Raw genomic sequence first — 27,328 nt, 5'->3', positions numbered from 1 at the left:
AGGATCCTGGACCGTCTGCTGGTCCCCTTGATCACCTGTGTCCATCCATGAGTCCTGTTGCTCATCAGGCTCTGTATGTGCAGGAAAATTGTACTCCTCATCCTGCTCCCCTTCATCCCCATCAGAGTATGTGGGTGAAGGTGTTGCACTCCTCCTAGGCTGTGGAAGAATCTGCTCAACCAGTACTGGTGTTTCTGGTGCAGGCTTCTTTCGTTTCAGAGGAATTGTAAACGACTCTAAAGGCTGTGAAGTTATTTTCCTCTTGTATAGCGTGAGTTTCCCGGTGTCGGCATCGATGAAATGCTCCGACCGTTCAACTAAAGGATGCCGATGACCCAAAGTCCCAGCCGGGTGAGTTGACTTCGACACAGTGTCCTTGGGCACCGCCCGCGGTGCAAAGGCCTTCGGCGCCACCTTAGGCGGTAACGTGTAGAGGATCGGCGCAGAGGTGGTTTTTGGTGGGTCCGCCGGCTTCGGTGCGGAAGGAGTCTTCGGTTCCGATGCCAAAGCCTTGTCCTTAAGGCCCTTGAGGGAGTCCGAGACCTGCTTCGTAAAGGAAGCGGACGGTTTCGTCGACCCGACCGATGTCCTCGGTCCGCCCCTAGGAGAAGACCCGAGCGTGGATGACTTTTGTTTGTCTGGTCGAGGCGCAGGAGCACCCTTGACCGGTGCGCTTCGATCACTGTCCACGGCCGCAGACGTCGATGCCGACGGCTTCGGATCGACAGGTTTTCCTTTAGGTGTCACGACCCCAGACCTTGGCTCTGCGCCCTTCACAGACTGCCTCGACGGGCCCCTTGGTCTTCGGCGCGACAGACTTTCCCGATGTAGGCTCGACAGCCTTCTTGAATGTCGGCTTGTCCGCCTTGGTTGACACCGGCTCAACGGCCTTCTTCGAGCTTGGCTCCTTGACCACCTTTGGCACCTTTGCCTGGTCGACAGCGTCGATGGTGGAGCAGACTTCTTCGGTTTCGATGGCGTTTCGGCCATCTTTGTTTTCGTCGATACCGAGGGTTTCAGTTACGGTTTCGATTTCAATAATGGCGGCTCCGCGGAGGTCTCCGTAGCCGGGCCGGAAGGCGGGGCCGTGGATTGAGGTGTAAGGTCTTGGGTAAGGCCGTGTGGCGATCCCGTGACCTGAGTCTTTTTCGAACGGGGCATAGCTCTTCCTCCGAGCTATCTTCCATGGCCCCATATGCTTCTGCATCGTCCCCTACCTTCGACGATTTCCTCAATGTCTTGACTGTGGACGTCCACTTCGTAGTCGGACTCGACCTCCACCGGTGTAGGTGAAATCTGCAGGTGATGCACTTGCTCGTCTGCTTCGGGGTCGTCAAAGATGTCCACCAGTGCCGGAGCCGATCGCTGGGCCTCTAGGCGCGCCACGCGCCGAAGCTTGATAGTCTTCTTCGATCGAAATCTTGAACAGGCCATACAGCTGGCCTCGTCGTGGTCCTGCGACAGGCACTTGTTGCACACAGGATGGACGTCAATGTGTGGGTACTTGGATCCACACACGGGACATTTCTTGAATGGACTCCGTTCCATGCCGTCGAAGTCTTGCTGCGTCGACCGGGCCTCGATCACCGAAGAGTCACACGACCCCCCGGATATCCGACTCCACGAGCTGGAAGATATACGGGACCGAACGTGAACAATACCGACGGTGCAAAGAGTTCTATCACGATTCCAAACAGGAGACGTCGAAATCACATCCGAACCCAATGGCGGAAAAAAACAATCTGGGGATGGAGTCGATGCCCATGCGCACTGTAGTCCAGGGGAGGAGCCACCTATCTCATGATACTTCGAAGACTCTTCCAGGACAACAATGTGCAATCATCCGGACCCAACACTAGGCGGCGATCTATGCTATAGATATGAATTTAGCAGCCCACATGCCTCGAACATATAGATCCATAAGTACATTGAAAGTACATAGATACATAAAGGAGGTATGTATATTGGGCAGCGTTTCTGGCCCTGGTCAGTCTCAAACAGGCAACTGCCCTTGTCCTCTCTGCCCTTAGCCTCGACGCCCGGGCTGAGACGCACTCAGCCTGGCCTTTTATAGCCTTAGTATTCAGGTGACCCCGTGAGCCAATGGGAACCCTAGCCCCAACACTATCCAATCACAACACTAGCCCTAAAAATCTAGAACCAATAGGAGACGAGGACATTGCAGCCAATCTTAGCCCTAGTCCAAGCAACCAATCAGTTCAAAAACCCTAATCTCTACGTACAATAGAGACCCTAGCCCTACCAGTAGTCCCACCCCAAGTTCAAGCAACCAATGGCACAGGAAGCCTTTGTCCCTACTTCCAATAGAAAGCCTAACCCTACTCTTCATCCCACAACCAGTCCAGCAACCAAATCACACCAGAAGCTCTAATAGCTACTTCCAATTAAAAGTCTAACCCTAGCCCTAGTCCCACCCTAGTCCCTACTTCCAATAGAAATCCTAACCCTAGCCCTAGTCCCAGCCCTACATTGATTGAACCACAGACCCAGAAACCAATCAGAACACTCAAATACCCAACCAATGAGGACAATAACCCTAATCCAATAGAAACATCAGATACAATCACCAATCAATGTACACATGTACCAAACCATATCAGACCATATAAGGTCTCAGCAACCTCAGACAAATTATTGTAAAAGAAACCCACTTTCCTACACGCTGCATAGCATCAGTGGGAACAAGGGGTTGTCTGCGGCGGCACACGGTGGGGAGCAGCAGTGCTCCAGAGCAACAGGAGAGAGGGACTGAGTGATGGACTGCAGGCAGTGACATGGAGACCAGCGAAACCGGTGATAAAATAAAATGAAGAGGTGCTCTTTGTACAAAGGGAAAAGCAAGATGCAATAAAATAGGGGCAGAAGCTGAACACACATCCACAGTATAACACTAGCAGGGAAGAAATAAAAAAAAAAAGTCTATAAAACAGATTAGCAACCCAGGAGTAAACATACAATACTTGGGCCCTATTCCAGTGGAAGTAAACAAAGACAACAAGCATTTACAATGCAATAGGTCTCGCATTATTAAAGTTCAGCTATTGGCATTGTAAATGACAATGCTTTTTATTAATTTGTTTTTAAAACCTGCAATCGGTGCATAAACACGCACTTTGAACGTATAGTCCTTGCTTACGATGAGCAAGGCTGGCAGTAAAAGAGACTGCCAGCTTTGCGTCTCATAAGCATGGACTATAAGTACAAAGTGCTTGTTTACGCACCGATGCAAATGAATAAAAGGCATGGTCATTTACAGTGCCAATAGCTCAAACTTTAATAATAATGCGAGACCTATTGCATTGTAAATGCTTGTTTTCCTGACTGCAGTTACAGAAGGCACATCGATGTGCGAGTGCTCACACTGCTCACTTCTCACTAGTGGAGAAATTATAGCATGACGTCATGCAAGGGGAGCGTTGTAGGGGGAAATCCTCTAAAGAGTCATTTTCTCTCTGTATTTCCCTTCTCTTTTTTTAAACTCAGGAGCAGCAATATTGTCGTGGTGGCACCAGGGCTTTAAGTGGAACATGTTTCAATATCATATACAAGCCATAGTTACTGCTTATTTATCTTATACATCTAACAACCATTGATAAAGCCAATATTCCCGACTTGTTGTAGGTATGATGTTACCAGTTGTATAATTTATCTGGATGCAATGACAGAAACAGCAAAATACACTATGTATGCTAAGCACCGATTTTAAGCCATGTCCTTAATTACATTGGCAACGGCCCTTTCAGCGGACCCCCCCTTTTTTTATCCCACTTAAAGCCCAGGTTTGCATGGTAACGGTGTCACCACAATTAATAACAAAAAGACCATTAATCAAAACGATGTGGGATGCGCCTGAAAACCAATCACTACCTCAAACCTCTCCAACACCCAAGCCTTCCTTCCATGTCGTACCTGCAGCAAACCCTCTGAAAGTTTCAATGGGAGAAACGCTCTTGAAGGCAGTTTTAAAATGTCTAACGAGACGATCGTGGGAATAGATGTCTGTAAGTGACATTTCCTAACTGAGAAGGTTCTGCTGAGGCAGAGGAGCAGCTGTTGTGTTTCCATAGGGCAGCCCGTCTCGCAGTCGGCTCGATGAGGGGCGACGCCGGGGCTGCTGTGAGGCAATGCCACCTGAGGCTCGGTCGCGACCAACAGGCACAACTCAACAAGTGGTGAGGGCACAGGCTCTGCCCGGGGACACTCTACGTGTCTGTCCTATCTCCCCCATTCCCCTCCCCCCCCCCCTAGCGCACAGCCGCGACTCGGGGCGCACCCTTACCCACCTTCCTAAAGAGCTCCTTACCTCACACAGGTACAGGGCCGCAAAAAGACAGGAAGCAGACGAGAGCCTACCCCGCGCTCCTGTGCCCGTGAAGCCAGCCGGAAGATTTGCGTGTGAGCTAGCGGGGCTCCCGTGCTCGAGGAGAGCCCCTCCTGTTGCCGAGACTGACCTGCTGGCTGCCGAGGGAGAGGGGGAGAGAGGGACACGCGGAAAGATCCCGGTGAGTGAGGGGGGGGGGGGGCATGCGTGCGTCTGTGCGCGTCTGTGCGCGTGCGTGTGTGCGCGTGTGTGACTGGGAACAGCATGCCGGAATCGGAGCACGTGTGCGCGCGACCTGATCCGATTCCGGCATGCTGCGCGTGCCCATCTCTTGTCTCCTTGTAAGCACAGCTGTTGACAATAGGTCTCGCGCCGAGACCGCGCTTCGCGCTGTAATCGCCAGGGCGAGACCTAAAAAGGAGGGACAAATAGGCAGGACTGGCCCCTAGCAAGCAAGGATTTTTAAAGGACACAAACAAATTAAAAGCAGGGGGCTGCTTTAGGCCCACAAGAGAAGTATACTAAAGTGTACAAGAGGTCAAGAAAGCTAGACCTAAAAAAGGGAGCAGTGAGGCTGTAGGCCCATGTTTAGTTTATGGCAATGCATGACGCCATCATCCCTAGAAGACGCATGGAAGTTTTGACAGTTGAATACTAATTGGGCTGAAATTGTGGAAGCAGTGTCTGAAAATTTTGAATTCTGGCAGTAATGAGTCTGGTGGAAGCGGATCTCTAATAAAAGGGTCAGATGGTGGGGGTTTATACTTTTTGTCCACCCTAGGTGTAATATTGTCTGCATGGGGTATCATACCTTTTAACATGGGAAGTGACTGAGTTTTCTGTGTGTATAGCAGCTGCTCTAGTTTTAAGGTCTTGGTATGAGGGGTTATCTGGAGGTGATGGTTTCGGAGGATAAAGACAAGGATCTGTGTTTAGTGGAGGTTCTATATAATCCTGATATGAGTCTGGTGGAGCTGGATCATTAACACCCCCAAAATCTATGTCTGGGTGAGACGAATCCTGAGGTATGATATTTAGACCGTTTTAAGGAGAATGATGCACCAAAGGTACAGGTGAATGGGGTGCTGGAGAAGAAAGAATAGGATGCAGGGGACAGATAGCTATGTTCTTTTTCTTTTTAAATGCATTTTCTCTTGTCCAGCTGCAAAGAGGTTTTCCTTTTGGAAGGGGGATACGGACGCAGGTTTTGTTATAATGCGTCCAGTCTCAAGATGAACTTGTATTCTCTTTGGATCAAGTCTTCCTTGAATAGTTTGTCAAATGGGCTCCGGGAGTGTTCAGGAGCAGATTTCTGCTGGGATGCCTACGTTTTGGGAAAGTGGTTTTCTCTTTCGTTGCCAATGATTTGGGAGTGGAAGGTGTTGTCTCGGCTCGGAGACTGTCTGCGTTCTTGGTGCCGACCCAAAGTGCAGGATGTTCGAAGCAGACTCTCTGTGCTTAACGTGGCCTGGCGGCAGTAATGGCCCAGAAGCTGTTAATTTTAACTTTACTTTCTGTGATCAATTTAGGAGAAAACCACCTTTACAAAAAAGAAAAGGATAATGTTACTTCCCCAGAAAGCATCTGTTCCTGGCATGTAGAGCTGTAGATTCACATGCTTTGCATACTCTTGCCATCTAGTGTTGGGTCCGGATGTTTGCATGCTGTTTTTATTCGAAGTCTTTCCAGTCACGAGGTAGGCGACTCCTTTCGGTGATAGTGCGCATGGGCATCGACTCCATTGTTAGATTGTTTTCCCGCAGAGGTTGAGAATTGAGTTAGTAAGTAAAGAATAGAGATGTCCATGCGTATGTATATAGAGTGAGAGAGAACTGTAACAGGTACAGGTACACGGGGAGGTGGGTGGGTGCATGTGAATCTACAGCTCTACATGCAGAGAACTAAAGTGGGTCCTAGGTAATTTTGAGTGTTGGAAGGTTGGAGACGTGATTTGAACACATCGACTGCGAACCCCAGTTAGTGCAGAAACTGTAGTGTCCTGTGAGTAGGTTGGAGACAATTTGGATCAGTACTACCTTTGATAAGCCAGTCGTCCAAGTAGGGGAAGACATGAATGTGTTGTCATCTTCGAAGCGCAGCGACTACATCCAGACATTTTGTAAAGACTGGGAGCAGTGGTGTCTCCAAAGGGGAGTAACTTTAACTGGTAATGTTGGCCCGCTACCACAAATCTGAGAAGTTTGCGATGAGTGGGATGTAATGGAATATTAAAATAGGTGTCCTTAAAGTCTAGAGTAGGGAGAAAGTCGCCCTGTTGCAGTAGTGGGAGAACTTGAAGTGTTAAGGGATGACTCCATGTAAAGATTTAATTCTCTGAGGTCCAAGATTGGTCTGAAAGAACAGTCCTTTTTGGGTATGAGAAAGTAACAGGAGTATACGCCCGATCTGTGGTATTGGAGTGGTATGGGCTCTATAGACCCTTTAAAAAAGGAGAGACTGACCCTCTTGTTTGATGTGTAAGTGATCCAGTGACAGTTTGTGTAAAAGTGGAGGAATGTTTGGATGATTGTTGGTGAACTCCAGGCAATACCCAGAACGGATCATTTCCAGTACCCATTTGTCTGTAGTTATGGACTGCCATTTCCAGGAAATGTGAAAGACACCCCTGACCGGTGTTAAATGGTCGGGGGAGTGTAGGCAAATCACTGTTTGGTGTTGGAGGGGAAGGTGCGTGTATTGGAGCCTCTACCTTTGCCATGGTTGCCTCTGTAAACCCCCTGTAAGTGGTGGTGGCAGTATCTGAGGAGGTATATTTGGACCCCCGCGGTAGAAGGAGCACCAAAAGGAACCACGTCCTGGGGTTAATTGAAGGGCTTGCATAGATTTGGCCACTTCTGTGTCCTCCTTTTTTTGTGGTGAGGAATCTACCACAGGGCCAAAGAGGTGTTCCTTGTCAAATGGTGTGTTCAGGATAGAAGTTTGAACCTCTGGTTTGAATCCTGAAATACGTAACCAGGCATGCCTTCTTAAAAGGACGTTGGTGTTGACAGCCCTGGCTGCAGTGTCTGCAGCACCTAGGGTGCACCTGATAGAATAATTGGAAATGAGCTGTCCCTCTCGCAAGGAGTCTTGCGCCTTGGACTTGTGCTCATCAGGTAGAAATTGGAGCAACTGCTCCATTTCATCCTAATGCGCCCTGTCGTACCTAGCGAACAGTGATTGCGTATAGCAGATGCGCCAAAAGTTTGCAGCCTGGGAGGGTACTCTTTTCCCTGAAGCGTCTAGCAGCTTAGATTCTTTGTCTGGGGGTGGAGCATCTCCGGTTTGTGAATTGGCCCTTTTGCATGAGTTGGAAACTACCAAGGAATGCAATGGTAACTGCCCCCTTATGTATGCTGGATCGGAGGGTGCCAGCTTATATTTTTGGTCTATCGTAGGGGTGAGGATACGTGGCCTAACGGGATCATTGAAAATATCACCTACGTGTCTGATTATTCCCCTGAGCATGGGGCGTGTGTGCGAGGAGTTTTATTTAGTACTCATAAGAGTTTCTAAAAGGAAATCCTCTTCCAGGGAATCCTTATGCAGCTGAACTCCATCATAGTTAGCAGCTATACCCAATAGTTCTGTGTATCCTACACTGTCGTCCGGTGGAGAAAGCTTGGTAGGGTACAGATCAGGATCATTCTATGTGGGGGGGAATTGCTGTTGTAAACTTTCCAGGAGTCTGCAGGTATTGGCACATTCTCCCCATCATCTGGATCTTCAGGTGTATGTGGTGGTGAGCGCTCAGATGAAATTAGTAATGGTTGAAACTGAGAAGGAGGTGATGGAAGAGGAGATGGATTAGTACCAGCATTTCTCCTTTTTAAAGGAATGTGGTAGACCTCTCCTGTCTCATGTTTGAGTTTTGTCACCTTTGTGGTAATATGCCCAGTTGTTGGGTGAATATATAGCTCCCGCTGTTTCGGAACCGGTTTGGAGGGCGGATCATCAAAATTTTGCTCTTTGGATGGAAGCAGCACATAAGTTTGTTTCGGTGCAGCGGATTTCGGATCCAAAGAAGTTTTCGCCGACGAAGAGGGTGGGGTGGAGACTGTCTTTTACTTTCATCCCGAAGGTTTTGCTCGGTGATGTTTTCAAACAGCTCTCTTACGGAGTCAGGTGCCTTTTTAGGCATGTTTCGGTGCCAAGCCGGAGGGCGAGGCATCAAACATGTTCTCTGTGCCAACCGTGGCCCAGGGGTTGGACCGAAGCAGACTTCTTGGGCTGAGGTGGACTTTGGGCCAAGGGATAATCTGTGCTCATGGTACACTGCCCTTGCGGGATGTGTTCCTCACCCTCTGAGCCGTAGTCTGAGATCGAGATTGGGCCCCGCCCCACCTCAGCTCCATTGGCGTCTCCAGCCTCTTGTTCGGAATATTATCCGAAGAGGTCCAGAATGGAACTTCTGTGTTGGCTCGGCATGTGGGGACGTCGAGCCTGATGGTCGCGAAGCATTTTCTTCAATCGTTAAGCCTTACACACCTTGCAGTCCTGTTCGCTGTGCTCCAGAGACAAGCACAGGTTGCACAGTTCGTGTGAGTCGGTGCGCAAAAACTTCGCGTGGCACAGAGGACAGAATTAAAATTGAGTCCATTCCATCTACTGCGAGGAGGACGGAAGGTTTTTTCAGTAAATATAATACGCAGAGAATGGGATCACGCGATCGAAAAACAATACCGTCGCGGGTGAGTGTCTTGCACACCGAGGGAAACCAGAGAAATGGTGTCGAACCGGAGAGCAGCAATTCACGTCCTAACCCGATGGCGGAAAAAAACAATCTAACAATGGAGTCGAAAGGAAGAGACATACCTGGCGACTGGAAAGATTTCTTCGGAGAAAAACAACTTGTAAACATCCGGACCAAACACTAGATGGCAGGAGTATGCAAACCATGTGAACTAAAGCTCACATGCCTCGAACATTATTTTCAAAACTACCGACGTCATCGAGAAGAGCGCATGGTTTGTAAAAAGTATATATATATATATATATATATATATATATATATATATATATATATATATATATATATATATATATATATATATATATATATATATATATACATATATATATACATACATACACACTACAGAATATTTAACAGTAGAGCTTTATTAGTGTCTTTTCAAACAAATTTTTGTAGTGAGTTTCCAGAAATATCGTCTTCCAACACTATTTTGTTTTTGCCAAGATAGCGGAAGTCCCAAACCACGACTATCGTGCCTTCTCATAAAGTCTGAAATACATATCCACACATACAACAGTATTTCACACACTAGGGGTTTCTTACAGTATTCTCTAAAGTCATGTTTTTCTACAGAGTTTCTATGAAAACAATCTCCAAAACCTATTTTATATTTTCACAGTGACTCCGCAGACCGCGATGTCTGTAATCGCAATTCCCCCAGACACATTGCACAAATGCAAAGCGAAACCAGGAATTCAATATCCACCACCACATTCAACAATTCTAAATATATAATTAATTCTAACCATCAAGTGGAAAACTCACAGTATAAATAACTATAAAAATAGTTATCAAAATCTCAATATCTCTTTACCAATGCATATTAATTATTCACTGCTTTACAAAAACAATTATTCCGCCAATATTCGCGACACCAGTATTCGCGACGTCCAAATGATAGTACATGGGGTGCCGCGCATAAGGGTCATCACGAATATCGTACGTGATTAATAACAAATCAATTTTGGACACAACTTGTGTCACTAACACTGAAACATGGGGTCAGACTACCTCTACTCTGACCCCTTATCTTGGCTTTTTCAGAAATGTTCAGCTCCAGGAACCATTCTAGATCAATAAAATGGCAAGCGCAACTTTTTTCTGATTAGCTGAACGGAACCTGAGCATTCCGGTAGGCATGTGCATTTGCGATTCATCTTGAAACTGTTGCAAAATATTCACAGCCAGAGATATCCCTATAATTTTCAGCTTAAATTTCTCAACAACTACCAAACAGATTTACACCAACTAGGCAACACACACACACACACACACCCCTTCATACTACTATTATAATGAGAGAGCTGAAACTTTGAGGCGGATAAACTCAAGAAGTACAGCACCAATCAACACCCAATACAGCATTGGAAAGGGGAGTTGCAGCAGATGGACATAGGCTATAAAGGTGGCCACCATATACATTAGAAACGTCAAAGAACCGTAGGGGTAAAGTAGTCCCTTGTGGGCGTGTCGGGGCGTGTTCGTGGGCGTGTCAAACTACACACATTTTACTTGGAGGCCGTAAGCGTTGTCAGAGGGGCGTAGGCGTGTCAAACTATACACTCAGAGGGCCGCACAGCCTTAGTCGCACAGCCACTCACACAGTGTGCGCGACTGCATGGGTGTGTGTGTGTGTGTGTGTGTGGTGTGTGCGCGACTGCATATGGGTGTGTGTGTGTGGTGTGTGCGCGACTGCGCGACTGCATATGGGTGTGTGTGTGTGGTGTGTGTGGTGTGTGTGCGCGACTGCATATGGGTGTGTGTGTGTGGTGTGTGTGGTGTGTGCGCGCGACTGCATATGGGTGTGTGTGTGGTGTGTGTGGTGTGTGTGGTGTGTGCGCGACTGCATATGGGTGTGTGTGTGGTGTGTGTGGTGTGTGTGGTGTGTGCGCGACTGCATATGGGTGTGTGTGTGGTGTGTGTGGTGTGTGTGGTGTGTGCGCGACTGCATATGGGTGTGTGTGTGGTGTGTGTGGTGTGTGTGGTGTGTGCGCGACTGCATATGGGTGTGTGTGTGGTGTGTGTGGTGTGTGTGGTGTGTGCGCGACTGCATATGGGTGTGTGTGTGGTGTGTGTGGTGTGTGTGGTGTGCGCGACTGCATATGGGTGGGTGTGTGGTGTGCGCGACTGCATATGGGTGGGTGTGTGGTGTGCGCGACTGCATATGGGTGTGTGTGCGGGGTGTGTGCGGTGTGTGTGCGGTGTGTGCGCGGTGTGTGTGCGGGGTGTGTGCGGGGTGTGTGCGGTGTGTGTGCGGTGTGTGTGCGGTGTGTGTGCGGTGTGTGTGCGGTGTGTGTGCGGTGTGTGTGCGGTGTGTGTGCGGTGTGTGTGCGGTGTGTGTGCGGTGTGTGTGCGGTGTGTGTGCGGTGTGTGTGCGGTGTGTGTGCGGTGTGTGTGCGGTGTGTGTGCGGTGTGTGTGCGGTGTGTGCGGTGTGTGCGGTGTGTGCGGTGTGTGCGGTGTGTGCGCGACTGCGTGGGTGTGTGTGTGTGGTGCGCGCGACTGCGTGGGTGTGTGTGTGTGGTGCGCGCGACTGCGTGGGTGTGTGTGTGTGGTGCGCGCGACTGCGTGGGTGTGTGTGTGTGGTGCGCGCGACTGCGTGGGTGTGTGTGTGTGGTGCGCGCGACTGCGTGGGTGTGTGTGTGTGGTGCGCGCGACTGCGTGGGTGTGTGTGTGTGGTGCGCGCGACTGCGTGGGTGTGTGTGTGTGGTGCGCGCGACTGCGTGGGTGTGTGTGTGGTGCGCGCGACTGCGTGGGTGTGTGTGTGGTGCGCGCGACTGCGTGGGTGTGTGTGTGGTGCGCGCGACTGCGTGGGTGTGTGTGTGGTGCGCGCGACTGCGTGGGTGCGCGCGACTGCGTGGGTGCGCGCGACTGCGTGGGTGCGCGCGACTGCGTGGGTGCGCGCGACTGCGTGGGTGCGCGCGACTGCGTGGGTGCGCGCGACTGCGTGGGTGCGCGCGACTGCGTGGGTGCGCGCGACTGCATGGGTGCGCGCGACTGCATGGGTGTGGGTGCGCGCGACTGCATGGGTGTGGGTGCGCGCGACTGCATGGGTGTGGGTGCGCGCGACTGCATGGGTGTGGGTGCGCGCGACTGCATGGGTGTGGGTGCGCGCGACTGCATGGGTGTGGGTGCGCGCGACTGCATGGGTGTGGGTGCGCGCGACTGCATGGGTGTGGGTGCGCGCGACTGCATGGGTGTGGGTGCGCGCGACTGCATGGGTGTGGGTGCGCGCGACTGCATGGGTGTGGGTGCGCGCGACTGCATGGGTGTGGGTGCGCGCGACTGCATGGGTGTGGGTGCGCGCGACTGCATGGGTGTGGGTGCGCGCGACTGCATGGGTGTGGGTGCGCGCGACTGCATGGGTGTGGGTGCGCGCGACTGCATGGGTGTGGGTGCGCGCGACTGCATGGGTGTGGGTGCGCGCGACTGCATGGGTGTGGGTGCGCGCGACTGCATGGGTGTGGGTGCGCGCGACTGCATGGGTGTGGGTGCGCGCGACTGCATGGGTGTGGGTGCGCGCGACTGCATGGGTGTGGGTGCGCGCGACTGCATGGGTGTGGGTGCGCGCGACTGCATGGGTGTGGGTGCGCGCGACTGCATGGGTGTGGGTGCGCGCGACTGCATGGGTGTGGGTGCGCGCGACTGCATGGGTGTGGGTGCGCGCGACTGCATGGGTGTGGGTGCGCGCGACTGCATGGGTGTGGGTGCGCGCGACTGCATGGGTGTGGGTGCGCGCGACTGCATGGGTGTGGGTGCGCGCGACTGCATGGGTGTGGGTGCGCGCGACTGCATGGGTGTGGGTGCGCGCGACTGCATGGGTGTGGGTGCGCGCGACTGCATGGGTGTGGGTGCGCGCGACTGCATGGGTGTGGGTGCGCGCGACTGCATGGGTGTGGGTGCGCGCGACTGCATGGGTGTGGGTGCGCGCGACTGCATGGGTGTGGGTGCGCGCGACTGCATGGGTGTGGGTGCGCGCGACTGCATGGGTGTGGGTGCGCGCGACTGCATGTGCCAGCGCATGGGCGAGCGCATGGACGAGCGCATGGGCGAGCGCATGGGCGAGCGCATGGGCGAGCGCATGGGCGAGCGCATGGGCGAGCGCATGGGTGGCTGCATGGGTGGCTGCATGGGTGGCTGCATGGGTGGCTGTATGGGTGGCTGTATGGGTGGCTGAGTAGGTATGAGTGGCTGTTTGAGTGAGTGGATGTGTGATTGGCTCAATGGACAAATGGTTGTGTGAGTACCAGTATGGGTCTGTGAATGGGTATCTGAGGTCTTGTGTGGGAGTAGATGTATGAACGGTTCTATGGGGGAGTGAGGGGGTACCAGAGGGGTTCTGTGGATGATGTTGAGTGATGTCATGGACGTTGTCACGAACAATGTAGTATGTGAGGTCATAAGCAGTGTATTGTGGGAATGCAAGTTCACTGGTTTTGTACGAGTCAAGTCTGAGCCTAACTAGAATGTCCCTGTAACATTTGTTTTTAAGTGAATTTCTAAGGTTTAAAAAAATATATATATTTCCTAACTAACCTTTCAGACTGAGTGCGTGCCTGAGTGCATGCATGCCGGAGTGCGTGCCTGAGAGCGTGCCCGAGTGCATGCGTGCCTGAGAGCGTGCCCGAGTGCATGCGTGCCTGAGAGCGTGCCCGAGTGCATGCGTGCCTGAGAGCGTGCCCGAGTGCATGCGTGCCTGAGAGCGTGCCCGAGTGCATGCGTGCCTGAGAGCGTGCCCGAGTGCATGCGTGCCTGAGAGCGTGCCCGAGTGCATGCGTGCCTGAGAGCGTGCCCGAGTGCATGCGTGCCTGAGAGCGTGCCCGAGTGCATGCGTGCCTGAGAGCGTGCCCGAGTGCATGCGTGCCTGAGAGCGTGCCCGAGTGCATGCGTGCCTGAGAGCGTGCCCGAGTGCATGCATGCCTGAGAGCGTGCCCGAGTGCATGCATGCCTGAGAGCGTGCCCGAGTGCATGCATGCCTGAGAGCGTGCCCGAGTGCATGCATGCCTGAGAGCGTGCCAGAGTGTGCGCCGGAGTGCATGCATGCATGCCTGAGTGCGCGCCTGAGTGCGTGCCGGAGTGCATGCATGCCTGAGAGCGTGCCCGAGTGCATGCATGCCTGAGAGCGTGCCAGAGTGCATGCATGCCTGAGAGCGTGCCAGAGTGCATGCATGCCTGAGAGCGTGCCAGAGTGTGCGCCCGAGTGCATGCATGCATGCCTGAGTGCGCGCCTGAGTGCGTGCCCGAGTGCATGCATGCCTGAGAGCTTGCCCGAGTGCATGCATGCCTGAGAGCTTGCCCGAGTGCATGCATGCCTGAGAGCGTGCCAGAGTGCATGCATGCCTGAGAGCGTGCCCGAGTGCATGCATGCCTGAGAGCGTGCCCGAGTGTGCGCCCGAGTGCATGCATGCATGCCTGAGTGCGCGCCTGAGTGCGTGCCCGAGTGCATGCATGCCTGAGAGCTTGCCCGAGTGCATGCATGCCTGAGAGCGTGCCAGAGTGCATGCATGCCTGAGTGCGTGCCCGAGGGCATGCATGCCTGAGTGCGTGCCCGAGGGCATGCATGCCTGAGTGCGTGCCCGAGGGCATGCATGCCTGAGTGCGTGCCCGAGGGCATGCATGCCTGAGTGCGTGCCCGAGGGCATGCATGCCTGAGTGCGTGCCCGAGTGCATGCATGCCTGAGTGCGTGCCCGAGTGCATGCATGCCTGAGTGCGTGCCCGCATGCCCGATTGCGTGTGTGCATGCCCGAGTGCGTACCTGAGTGTGTGCCTGCATGCCCGAGGGGCAGCGCGAGAGCACAAGGGGCAGCTCGAGAGCCCGAGGGGCAGCGCAAGAGGGTGTCGGAGTTGTTCTGTGAGTGGGTTTGAGTGCTTGAGTAGTTCTGCTCATTCTCTGCTCGTTGTCTGCCTTTTTAGGTCGAGCTGGAGTTAGCATCCGAAGGATGCGTCCAGTCTCGACATCTTTAGTGATCAGTCTGGGGGGAATGAGGGACAAGAGGGTGTTACAAGCTTTTCTCCAGGATTTGGGTGCGTGAACGCGCACGTCGGCTCTGTCCACGCGTGCGCACACAGCCAGCCACCACACAGACAAACACACGCGCGCTGGTTACTTTCACTTTCCATCCCGCCACCAGTCATCGGCTCTTTTTACACACGCGCGCATGCATGCATGCATGCATACACACACACACAGACACACGCGCACACACAGGCACAAACACACACTCGCGCACACACATCCCCCCCCCCCTCCTCTCACCGAGTTCTTTTCGTGTGTCCCGCTCTCCCTCTGCAGGCAGCGGGTCATCCTCAGCAGCAGGCGGGGCTCTCCACGAGCACGGGAGCCCCGCTAGCCGACACACAAATCTTCCGGCTGACGGGCACAGGAGCGCTTCAGCACAGGAGCGCGGGGTAGGCTCCAGTCTGCTTCCTGTCTTTTTGCGGCCCTGCCCCTGTCCCAACACAGGTTGCCTGGCTTCCTGTTCAAGCCGGGCTGCGGATCTTGTTCTTTAATACCTTTGTTTTGTGATATTTACGTGAAAGCCAAACACTTCTATTTTCACTGTGAGTAAAGGATGTTTCCCGCCCCTACTCGGTGACTAAAAATTATTGCCGAGTGTGGGATCCTGGTGGATGCCGACCACTAAACCCCCAGGCTGTGTGGAATGCGGTTCTCTGTGGGGGTATATTGCATTTCACAAGGGACAGGATAAAAGTTTCCTTGATAATATCCTTTCAAAAAAATTTGCAGGAAGCTGTTTTTGGACTCGTAAGTGGCCCATCGCGTTCGAAATCACAGGGACAGTAGTATATTATGTACCGCACCTGTAAGGCCTATGGATGCCCAAACCTTGGTTTCATCCTGGTGTTGGCAAAGTACATTAGGCAGGATAGCAATGCATTTTTGCTACTTCGCTGCTTAAAAATCTTGGCGCACAGTTTGTGTCTGGTCTTCTGTCTCATAATTGATGTGCATTCAAACATAGTCATTTCAGGGGCTCAGTTGAATGCTCGCCACTAGGTCATGCTGAGATCTGCAGGTCACAAAGTCGAATCCCACCAAGGCCGACTCCGCCTTCCATCCTTCAGAGGTCAGTACATTGTATAACATTGCATTGGGTAATAAAAACATCAGTTATTCGCACTGTTAAGAAACGACAGAGGTATGGCATGGAGCACTATCAAAACCCAAGTGATTAGTTTAATTATATCTGTTTTTAAAAGATGTATTATTATTATTTACTTTTGCACAGCGCTAAAAGCAGTGCAAAAGTTAAAAACAATTGTCATGACATGTGAAAGTCAAGGAGCATAGAAATATTAATATTGGCGTGCAGTTCTAGATTTTTCTCCTGCTGTTTTAGATGTGTCCTATATTGAGAAAGGCTTTAAGTATTAGGTCATTGGGTCTGTCCTAAACACAGTTTAACTTTATCACAAGCCTCATATTTTCTTTTAAAAAACATAATAAAAATACATAATTTATGTACACGTACAGTCTTTCTGTCAACCTTCTTCCTTTTTTGTCTGTTCTCGAGGCACTCACATTTTGCTTTTGTTTGCCACACAGCCTATAGCCTAGCTTCAGCTACTGGCTCTCTTCACCGTGATTGAGGTCACTTTGCTCTTGCACATATGCAAATTTCTTTAAATATGGGTTTTGTCGTTGTTGGCCCCTTTGAGGGGCCGGCTGTGGGGCTTGAGTGTAGCCACACATAACCTTAGTGCTTGCTGCAATGCGTTCTCCACCACTGGCATGAGCTCATTTTTTAAACGTTATCCTGCTTCCTTTCCAGGGTAATCCTCCTAAAGCCGAAGTACTTTCCAAAAAGCCCTAAAGTGCCCTTTAAAAAGTTCATGAGTAGAAAGAACAGTTGCATGGAACTCTGGTGTTTTTGTGCTACTACTCTGATAACTCCTCTTGTTGAGGCTCTGGGCGTGGATGACTATAAGCTGGCTCTGCCATTGTATGTGCAGTTCTAGGGGTCAGGGGACGATGGCTGCTGCTAGCTGTGCAGAACAACCCCCTGCCAGACCCCTGCTTAGAGGCCTGCTCAGTCTTCACTGTCGCTCCTTGCATCCCTGGATAACCTTTTACTGCAGCATTTCCGATCTGAAATAATGTGGTGAAATATGCCACCAGGGGACCTGTGACCTCAGCAGCAGGTACCACGTCCAGTATTAATGGCTTCTATTTCTGACTCAGTTGGTAGATTGAAAAGGCTCGTGTGTTTGCAGGTAAATGTTTCCTTTCTGCTCGAGAGCTGAGAATGATTCTCCCCATATAACGGTGGAAGAGAAGATATCTTTTCTGATGTATCTGCGTTACCTATCTGTTTAAAGGTTAATGCCTTTCACTTTTTACACAATGCCTTTCACTCACTAGCCCCTTCTGTTTTTAGGTTTGGCTTGAGGTCCCAAGCACTGTAAATACAACACATATTGCATTACAAATGCTATAGGTGTCACATTTGCGAAAGTTAAAACTATTGGCATTGTAAATGACAAAGCTATTAATTTCGCTATTTTCAAAACCAACACATAAATAAAAAATGTGTCATTTACAATACCAATGGCTCAAACTTTCCTAATGCGAGACCTATTGCATTGCAAATGCTTGTTTCAGATGGTTTCTGACCTTTATTTTGCCTCTTTCTTTTCATTGCTTACCTTTATTCTGCCTCTTTCAGCTCATTTCAGCTCTCTGTTCATTGCCGACCTTTAGTCTGCCTCTTTTTGTACAGGTCTCACCATCATCTTTTTGCTCATTGACCTTTATTCTGTCTACTTCTGCTTGTTTCTGACCTTTATTTTGCCTCGGACCCCGGTACTGCATGGGGGAGCCTCAAGGCCCCGGATACCAGCGGGGGTGGGGTGGTGGGTATCCTCTAGGGCCCTGCAGTCCTAGCTTTCTACCGGTTAATGTGCAGCATAGCTCCAGCAAACTACGAGCTGCTTCAACTAGCAGCTTCCTGCTTGCGGGAGCAATGTTTTTATCTGTTACCCTGCACGCATATTTGCGTGCAGGGAAACAGATGAAATATCCACTTTCCGTTAGCCAGAGCTGTTCGACAGCTCAGGTTTGCAGAAAGCGGAGTTGTGTTTGCTTTTGGTTGGTGGGGGCTGTCAGATCCCACCAAGCAAATGCAAATACCTACCTCCATGAGGGGGACAGCATGGGCCCCTCTTCATTGTAAATCTTTGCATCGGGGATGTGGGAGCCCCAGGGGATAGGGGTTCACAACAGACCCCAACCCCCAACATTAATTTATTTCACCCCAGGAAGGTGGTGGGCCTCGGGCCTGCACCGATTTCCCCCCCCCCCCGTTAAATGTAACGTATTGCCCCAGGTAGGTGGCATCCCAACGGGCCCGCAAAAACTGATATTTTTAAGTGCCCAGGGAGGTGATGGACGCGGGGCTGCCTTCTGGGCCCGGCATTAATTTTACTTAATTTGCCCCAGACCCACCTGCTTACATATTTTAAAGAGCCCCGAGGAGGTGGTGGTCCCTTGAGGTTTCATAAGCCCTATGAGGGGGGGGGGGGCACGGGCACCCCCCTGCTTTATATATTTGCTCATGCCCTCGGTACCTGGCCCACCCAGGGGCTTTGATTATAGAAATGTGGGAGCCAGAGATTTTCTCTTTTTCATCAGGACCCGCGGTTCCAGCACAACTCCTGCTGAAAAAAGAAGAAAAAAAATGTTTGCCCTCAGGCGGGGTTCCTGAGTTAGGACAACCCTTGCCTGATCACAACAGGTTATTGCAACCATTTCAGGACTCTGGCCCATGGTCCCCACTGAAATAGATTTTTTTTGTGAATGACAGGTCTTGAGGGTCACAAACAGCAGCACATATAAAGGGCTAGGACTGATTTTAGTCACAATATAAATTTGTGCAGTGAAAAATGCTGATCCTCTAGCGGGATTTGTTGAACCATTTTTGAGAACAGTTTTTTTCTCCAATTTTCGCACAGAGGTTATGGAAGGTGCTCCAGAAGCTAACATGAGAGCATATTTTCTATAAATGTACACTAACTGCAGATTCCTCACCTTTTGAATAGATACCCTAGCAATACCTCCTCGGTGATGGGTCCATGAAAAAACTTACTAAAGTTTCCAAAAGGCTGACAGAGTGCCATTTACAACATATTTGATTGCATGAGCAATAGCGCCTCGTGAATATGTAAAGATGTCTGCATGGCAGCGTCAAAAATATATGACCAACAAGAACCTAAGTCACTACGTTTGGAAAAGAGGCGGCTTGATTCAACAGAACCAGCCTCCCTGGGTCCAATTAGGTGCAGGGCAGGTTAACAGAGAGAGCCTGTAATTCGCTGACCAGGTGTGCCAAAGTTATAGTGACAAGAAAGACTGTCTTGGGGGTAAGGAGCATGAGAGAACTGTGGAGGGGCTTAAAGGCGCAGATACGAGGTATGTGAGGAACAAATTTAAGTCCCATTGGGGCATAACAAATGGCGGAGAAGGAAAAGGAATATGCTACTTACCAGTATGCATCTGTTCGTGGCATGTAGGGCTGCTGACATTCATATCTATGCATAGATCGCCGCCTAGTGTTGGGTCCGGATGATTGCACATTGTTGTCCTGGAAGAGTCTTCGAAGTATCACGAGATAGGTGGCTCCTCCCTTGGACTACAGTGCGCATGGGCATCCACTCCATGCTCAAATTGTTTTTCGCCATTGTGGCAGAGATGGGAGTGTGATATAGTAAGTGATGACCATGCATGAGAGTAAGTACGTGAAGTGTGAACGCTACAGCTGCGACAGGCACCGGGGAGGAGGGCGGGCAATATGAATGTCAGCAGCCCTACATGCCAAGAACAGATGCATACTGGTAAGTAGCATATTCCGTTCGAGGCATGTGGGCTGCTGAATTCATATCTATGCATTGAATACATAGCAGTACCCTCCCTAGCGGCGGTTGCCGGAGCCAGCTGCAGCAGTCTGAAAAAGTGTTTTGAGAACAGCTTGACCTACAGCAGCTTGCTGTTTTGAGTGTACATCCACGCAGTAGTGTTTGGTGAATGTGTGTATGGTGGTCCATGTGGCTGCTCTACAGATGTCCTCTAGAGGGATGTTGCCTAGGAAAGCCATGGATGCCCCCAATTTGCGTGTGGAATGCGCTTTGGGGGGGGAACTGTGAGCGTGCGTTTAGCCTTTTGATAACAGATTTGGATGCATTTAACGATCCATCTGGCTATGCCTGATTTTGAAATTGGGTTGCCCTTGTGCTGCGGAGAGAAGGCAACAAACAGCTGTTTAGTCTTCCTGAAGTCTTTGGTCCTGTCAATGTAAGTCCGGCCTTGAAGCGGGACTATAGAACGGGGTCGTAGATCTTGGCTAAGGCTTTCCGGCGATGCCTCGACCTGAGCCGTGGAAGAGTCTGAATGAGGCCCCGCTACTGCGATTGGGCCGTGTTCCTCGCTGGAGTCGTCGTCGACGGCCCGAGGGGTAGTGCGTCTCCTACCTCGATGGAGTCTTCATCTTGGACGTCGACCTGTTAGTCGTCCACGTAGTAGCTGGAATCATGTTCTGACGCGGGGTCCGAAAGGTCCGGGTCGTCTCCCTGCACATCTGCGCTGTCGTCACCCCCGAAGATGTTCTCTGGTTCCGGCGCTGATTCACGTGCCGATCGTCTGGCAGCGCGTCGAAGGCGGAGAGTCTTCTTCGACCTGAACTTCAAACAGGCCATACAACTGGCCTCGTCGTGGTCCGGCGAGAGACACTTGTTGCACACCGGGTGCACGTCGATATGTGGATATTTGGCGTTACAGACGGGGCATCGCTTGAACGGCCTCCGTTCCATCTTCAATCTGCGACGGGCCTGTGGCGTTGAAGACCAGAAGTCTTCCGAAGTCGAGATAAAAGTACGGAAAGCTGAGAGCACCGAGCAAAAAGACAATACCGACGCCCCTAAGGCCTTTTGGCCTCGAAGAAAGAGTAACTATAGGATATTCCGAACAAGAGTCAAGAAGTACATCCGAACCCAATGGCGGAAAAAAACAATCTGAGCATGGAGTGGATGCCCATGCGCACTGTAGTTCAAGGGAGGAGCCCCCTATCTCGTGATACTTCGAAGACTCTTCCAGGACAACAATGTGCAATCATCCGGACCCAACACTAGGCGGCGATCTATGCATAGATATGAATTCAGCAGCCCACATGCCTCGAACATATGTAGTTACCCTTTGAGGAAATTCATCACAACGGGGGGTTCAAATAATGATGGTTGGGTCAGCAATCGCAAGAAGGCTGAATGAGCAGTTACTCTTTAACGTGCCCAAAGGAAGGCTGTGCTGGACGTAGGACAACACAAACCGAATATTGGACAGTTTGGCATGGTGTGGGTCGATACGTTTAGTAGATGTGGTTGAGGGACACCTGGCTGCCAAGAGGACGTGGACAACATAGGGAGGAAGGTCAAAAGAACTTTACTGTCCCAGCTCAATCGAAGCATGGAGGTGTAGAGGTATGGGTGTAGAACCCTGCCCGCAGCATCAACAGTAGATCCACCTCTCACAGATGGCCTCCCCAATCCAGAAGTGATGCATCGGTCACCACTGTGAGCTCTAGGCGGTGTAAGGAAGGGGGGTCTGTTGCTGACCCTATTGCGGTCCCACAGCCACACGGCAGATTCTTTGCAGTCTCCTTCAAAATCTGGAATAGATAGGAAATATCCCGCGTGGTGCTGTGCGCAGTGAACTTCAGATCCCACATCAGAGCATGCAATCTGGCATCCTTGACCCGCAAGATGCAAGTAGGCCCAGACGTCCTCCTCACCAAGATCCAGGATAGACTCTCTTCTCCAGACGATAGGTGCAGTACTGTAGAGTTTCCAGAATGGAACAGATGAAGGGGAGGGCCAGGGAAGTTGTCAGGTGTGATTTCAGCACATTGATAGCAACCCCCAAGAATTTAAGGGAGTTCACCGTAGTCTGGAGGTAGTTAATGACTGGAACCCACCTTCAACAACCAGCCATCGAAGCAGAAAGCATCACTTCTGTAAACACCCGAGGGGAGATGGTAAGTCCAAAAACGAGCACAGCGAGCTGTAAATGCTCAATGGCTTACCATGAACCGCAGGTAACGTCCATGTCTGTAGGACAAGCATGTGTAAATAATCGCGTTGCAGGTGCGCAATCAATCAGTTTCCAGGGCCAAGAAGACATAAGTTCCGGAAGGGACAGCATCTTTATCGTTTGTTTCCGCAAAAAGAAATTGAGAGAGCCAAGGACTAAAATGGGACCGAGTCCGCCGTCCTTTTCGGAACTATAAAATACTGAGAATACCCACAACCAACTTCTGGCATCGGTACCCTCTTTATGGCTTTTTTGGCCAAAAGAACATCCACTTTATTGCTGTAAAACCATGTACGCATAACTAACAATTCACTGGATTACACAGTTCCCATCAAGGAGAAGCTAGGATCATAATTTCCCTAGGCTTCTCTCACTTTTTAAAATTGACAGATATCACTTGAATTAAAGTTTCCTTTTGAACTATCTATAGTCAATGTTGGAATTGGCCCTTTTTGCAGGGTTATCCACAAATGTTTTGCTTCTTCCTCCCTTGTTTTTCCTGACCTGTGGTTGTTAGCAATAGGACTCTGGGCACTTTACCACTGCCGATCAGTGCTAAAGTGCATATGCTCTCTGTATAAATTGTAATTATGATTGGTTATCCATGATTGGCAGATTTGTTTCATCAGTAGGTCCCTAGTAAAGTGCACTGAGTGTGCCAGGGATGGTGATTCAAATGCTACTAGTGGGCCTGCAGTACCGATTGTGCCACCCACATGAGTAGCCCTAAAATGGTGTCTCAGGCCTGCCACCGCAGTCCCTGTGTGCCGTGCTGCCATACTGACCTGACCAGTGTCCCCACTGGCCAGGCTTAACCCTTCCCTTTCTGTACACATTGACACCCCTATGGAAGGCCCAAGGTACCCCCTGGGCAGGGTGCAGTGTATGTGAAAGGTAGAGCATGTACTAGTGTGGGTGACATGCTCAGATAGTGAAATACTGGCAAGTTCGTTTTTCACTATTGAAAGGCTATCTTGCCCATAGGTTAGAAGGGGGAATGCTGTGTATAATGGTTACCTGCATATCTTTCCATAGTAGCAAGATAGAAAATTAAAGTCTGGTATCCCTGAACTCAGAATTTAATAACCCATCTTTTAAGAATGCTGGTTTTTAAATCCTGTGTTTGAAAACAGCACTTATAGAAAGTGGCTGCTTTCTTGTCGGACCTTTCTGTATGCCTTTGCCTGTTTGTGAATTGACTTTCTGGTTTGTGAGTCTGGTTTGTGAGTGACGGGGGCTGGGGTGGCTCCAGGAGGCTGGGTGAGTCAGCACAAGGCTGAATAGCTTCATCTGCATCTTGAGTGGTGGGAGGGGATAGCACCTGGACCTGAATAGGGCTGTGCCTGCCTTCCTCAATGCTGGCTCCACCTCCTGCTGGGCGGCTGACCACCCTGCCCCTTTCTCTCAAAGGAAAGGAGAAGTCATGTAAACAGAGTGCACCAGGAACAACTAGAACTGGTTTGGACTAGGCAAAGGCTTCTCTGCCTTCAGAGAACAAAGAGAATATTGGTATAAAAAGGGATACCCTGACCCCTGAACTTTAGATCCTGGAACCAAGAAGGAACCTCTGCCAAAGAGAAAAGCTGGAAGACTGAAGAGGAAGGACTGCCCTGCTGTGTGTTTGTAGGCTGACCTGCAGTTGCTATTCTGCCAAGGAGAGGGGAAGCTCTTGGCTGTTGCTGTGACCCCTGCTTGAAGAGATCTCCATGGGACTGAGAAGAGCTGGCCTCCTGTTAAGAAGTCCCAGGAACAAAAGGACTCCCCCCCTCCCCCTCCCCCCCCCAGCATCCCCCCTGAACTGTACGGTGCGAGTGCTGACCTGCCTAGAGTGCTTGATCCATTTGTGGGGCCTCTGGAGGTTGTTTCCTGCTGTTTGGGGAGCTAGAAAAGAAGATCTACAATTTGCATGCATCACTGGCTTGCGGAGCGCATAGACAGTGCGAGAGAATTCCCGTCGCTGCGAAGATCGTCGGAGCGCCTGTTGCTGCTGCAAGAACAGATGCATCGTTCGCTTGCGGAACGCATTGCCCTGGTGCTGGAAGATTACTGTCACTGCGAATATAGTCACAGAGCCGTCGCGGCTTTAAGACAGTCACATTGCTCGCTGGCGGACCGCATCCTGTTGCTGCGAACATCGTCGCAGAGGCCAACGCATCGAGGGGCCCCGGCAGAACAGGATCAGAGCTGTGTCTCTCGTCGCCGCTGCACCGAAGATAGTCGCTGTCCCGAAGATCGTCGCATTGTACCTGTGCGAGACGCTTCTACCGGAGAACCTGCACCCCAGGATCCACTCAAGGTATCGCATCGCTCCCCATATAGATCAGATTCGTCGCAACACGCCCGCTGCGTGCAGCGGGGTTGTCGCATCGCCTCCCGAGGGTCTCAGGAGTGACGCATCACTTGTTTTTCAACGCTTTAGTTGCCTCGAGGAACTTTTGTCGCATCTACAGGTACTTTGGGCTAAAAGTGACACAACTGTGGATTATTATGACACAAACCCTAGAACTCTTAAAATCATATTCTTGAACTGATTTTTGTCATTTTGGTCTTGTATAGTTTAGATAAAGATACTTTATTTTTCTAAACTGGTGTGGAGTCAATTTGTGGTGTTTTCACTGTGTTACTGTGGGTGTTGGTATAAATACTTTACACATTGCCTTTGATAAGCCTGCCTGCTCGTGCCAAGCTACCAAGGGGGTGAGCAGGGGTTATCTAAAAAGTATATCCCCCCTTACCCTGACTAGAAGCAAGGGTCCCTATTTGGACATTGGTACCTACCTCTGCCAACTAGAGACCCCCAGATCTAACAGTCAAATTTAGACCACACTTGGTTTCAAACATTCCTACCATTATACTAGGGATACACGATATATCCCCAGTATCAATTTGGCAAATCGAGACGATCTCCGGCAAAGAGCCCCCTAGAGGGGCCTGTTGGACATTGCGATTCAGAAAAGGGGGTGGTGATGGACAGAGTATCTGAATTAAACAGAACACTCATACCCAGTCAAAAGATCAGGGCTTGATCCATCACCGTTTTTTAGCTCACTGCACCATCCCAGTTCAGAACCTGGCTACATGCAAATTAGTCTATCCCTGGCCCAGTGCATCATGGGAACAGGGCAGACCAAACTACCAAGCCAATTCTTTACTGGAAAGGAAACAAGCTTCCGGGGACCGGTTTCTGGCATTGCAGCCGTCTTCGGCCCGGCTTGCTTGAATCCTGATGGTGCAGTGAGCAAGGGACTCATGTCTGAGCATACCCTGCCACTCCTATAGTGGCCAAAACGATTCAGAAAAGCGGGTGGTGATGGACAGAGCATCTGAATTAAACAGAACACTCATACCCAGTCAAAAGATCAGGGCTTGATCCATCACCGCTTGGATGGATCAGCGCCAGCCCAACTATGAGCAGGCCCGATGACGAAGCATGCCACCTTCTGGTGGGTGAGGGCACTTGCTTCTACAAGCTAATGCTCCTCGTGCTCAGTAATGTTCCAGACCCCAAATTAGACACCTGGAAGAGAGATTTCGGAACAGTATACTCTTACTATTATTGGACAAATTAGGAGACTATATCCTGCACTGCCCCACTCTCCTTGTCCAGCCACTTTCTTGAGTAGTTAGGATTAGTGACACAAGGAATACATGGATACAAACAAGTATGAGAGGGAAGGGGCAGCTTTAAAAATAGATGGGAAAGGGACGGGACACCGATTTTTCTGAAGAAATATAGAAAGACATGAGCTTTAGTTTTGAAATGATAGATAGTGTTGTGGGTTTCGAAGCAATTAACACTTCATTATGGCCATCATTCAATATGGCATATTGAAGCACATGCATTGGAGTACGGTTCCATGCTTTATTTCCTTTTAATGCATTTATGAAGTGGAGTGAAAAGTATTCTTAGATCAACAAATCTAGCCTTAAAAATGGAAATGCCACCATGTTCTCATGAGCAAATAAAAAAAAATAAAGATGCATATTCTTATGACTTACAGAAAGGCTGAGAAACTCAACAGTTAAATATAAGAACGATACCAATGGAATTTCCATCATCAAGACTATTGGCTGACAAAAGAGAAAAACAAATGTTAGCTGACTAAAATTAGGAATTTTTCCCTTACAGCTAAAGAGACCAAACCTAGATGAAAAAAAACACTTTCGAAAACCTGGTTTCTCTGGCATAGTCAGAAAGTAATCATTGGTTCCATGCAGAAGACCAATGAACTGTTATCATACTGCATTGTGAGATGATGCTTTAGCCTGCTATCTTAATGTGACTGCATAAAGTTTCTTCAATCCAATCTTCTCCACATATTTTCTTATAAAAACAATATTGAAATGGGGGTGTATATATTAGATCAGCTATTTTATATTACTTTCTAAAGTGAATGTCTGAAAGTTTGCACCCAATTTCTGCTACATCAAAGTAATTAGTGTTTGTGAATATTAATGAAGACATCATAATGGGGAATCTGTTTCAGCTAAACATGGAAAGAAGGCATCTTGCAAGGAGGTATTTTCAAATAGGGTCTTGGCATAAACACTGAACATGAGAACCCTAATTTGAAGGGAAATGGAGTCTAAGCGGATACTAAGCATTAACCACAGTTGCAATCATGCTTTCCAAAATTATCAGCTTAACATTTGAATTAGCATGTAGAAGTATTACCTTTTGAAATGGTTAGAGCCGGTGACCACTGCGACCTCAAAATATCCAGACAAATGCTCCCATTGCTATTAATGTTTGGATGATAAATTCTTGTTGTGAATGCAACCTGCAAAATCAAATGAAAAGTTAACCAATGGCCCCAGAATTTGGTGAAAAGGATTAAAAAGTTATGATAAAGCTTTACCTTCGGTGGTTTAAATGGGTAATCTGTTGGGAAGTGAATTGTCAAAAAAAATACTCCACCCTGATAAGGACTGTCATTCTATGAAATAAAAAAACAAAACATTAGAAGCAGCAGGCATGTGAAACACTATTTGTATGGTTTGATATCCATAATAATTTGAACAGACACTGCACTGGAGAAAGAATAAAGGTACACACCAAGCAATAGGGAGTAGTAAGCATTTAACAAAGCTAAAACTACAGATGAAAAACAAAAAACATTACGGTAGAATAGTAA

At 49.8% G+C, this 27,328-nt stretch overlaps 1 protein-coding gene across 1 annotated transcript in view; it reads right to left on the bottom strand.

Annotated features, from left to right (window-relative positions):
* Positions 1-27,328, bottom strand: part of LOC144769274 (ubiquitin-conjugating enzyme E2 D2) — a 311,568-nt gene that overhangs the window by 102,917 nt on the left and 181,323 nt on the right. The window contains exons 4-5 of the mRNA XM_078653332.1: positions 27,053-27,130; positions 26,869-26,974 (exon numbers count right to left, since the gene is read on the bottom strand). Of these exons, the coding sequence (XP_078509458.1) occupies positions 26,869-26,974; positions 27,053-27,130 (184 nt within the window). The remainder of the gene's footprint in view (positions 1-26,868; positions 26,975-27,052; positions 27,131-27,328) is intronic.

Source organism: Lissotriton helveticus, chromosome 7, assembly GCF_964261635.1.
Source record: "Lissotriton helveticus chromosome 7, aLisHel1.1, whole genome shotgun sequence".
In the NCBI taxonomy this organism is placed as follows: domain Eukaryota; kingdom Metazoa; phylum Chordata; class Amphibia; order Caudata; family Salamandridae; genus Lissotriton; species Lissotriton helveticus.
This window is presented reverse-complemented; position numbering and strand designations above follow the sequence as displayed.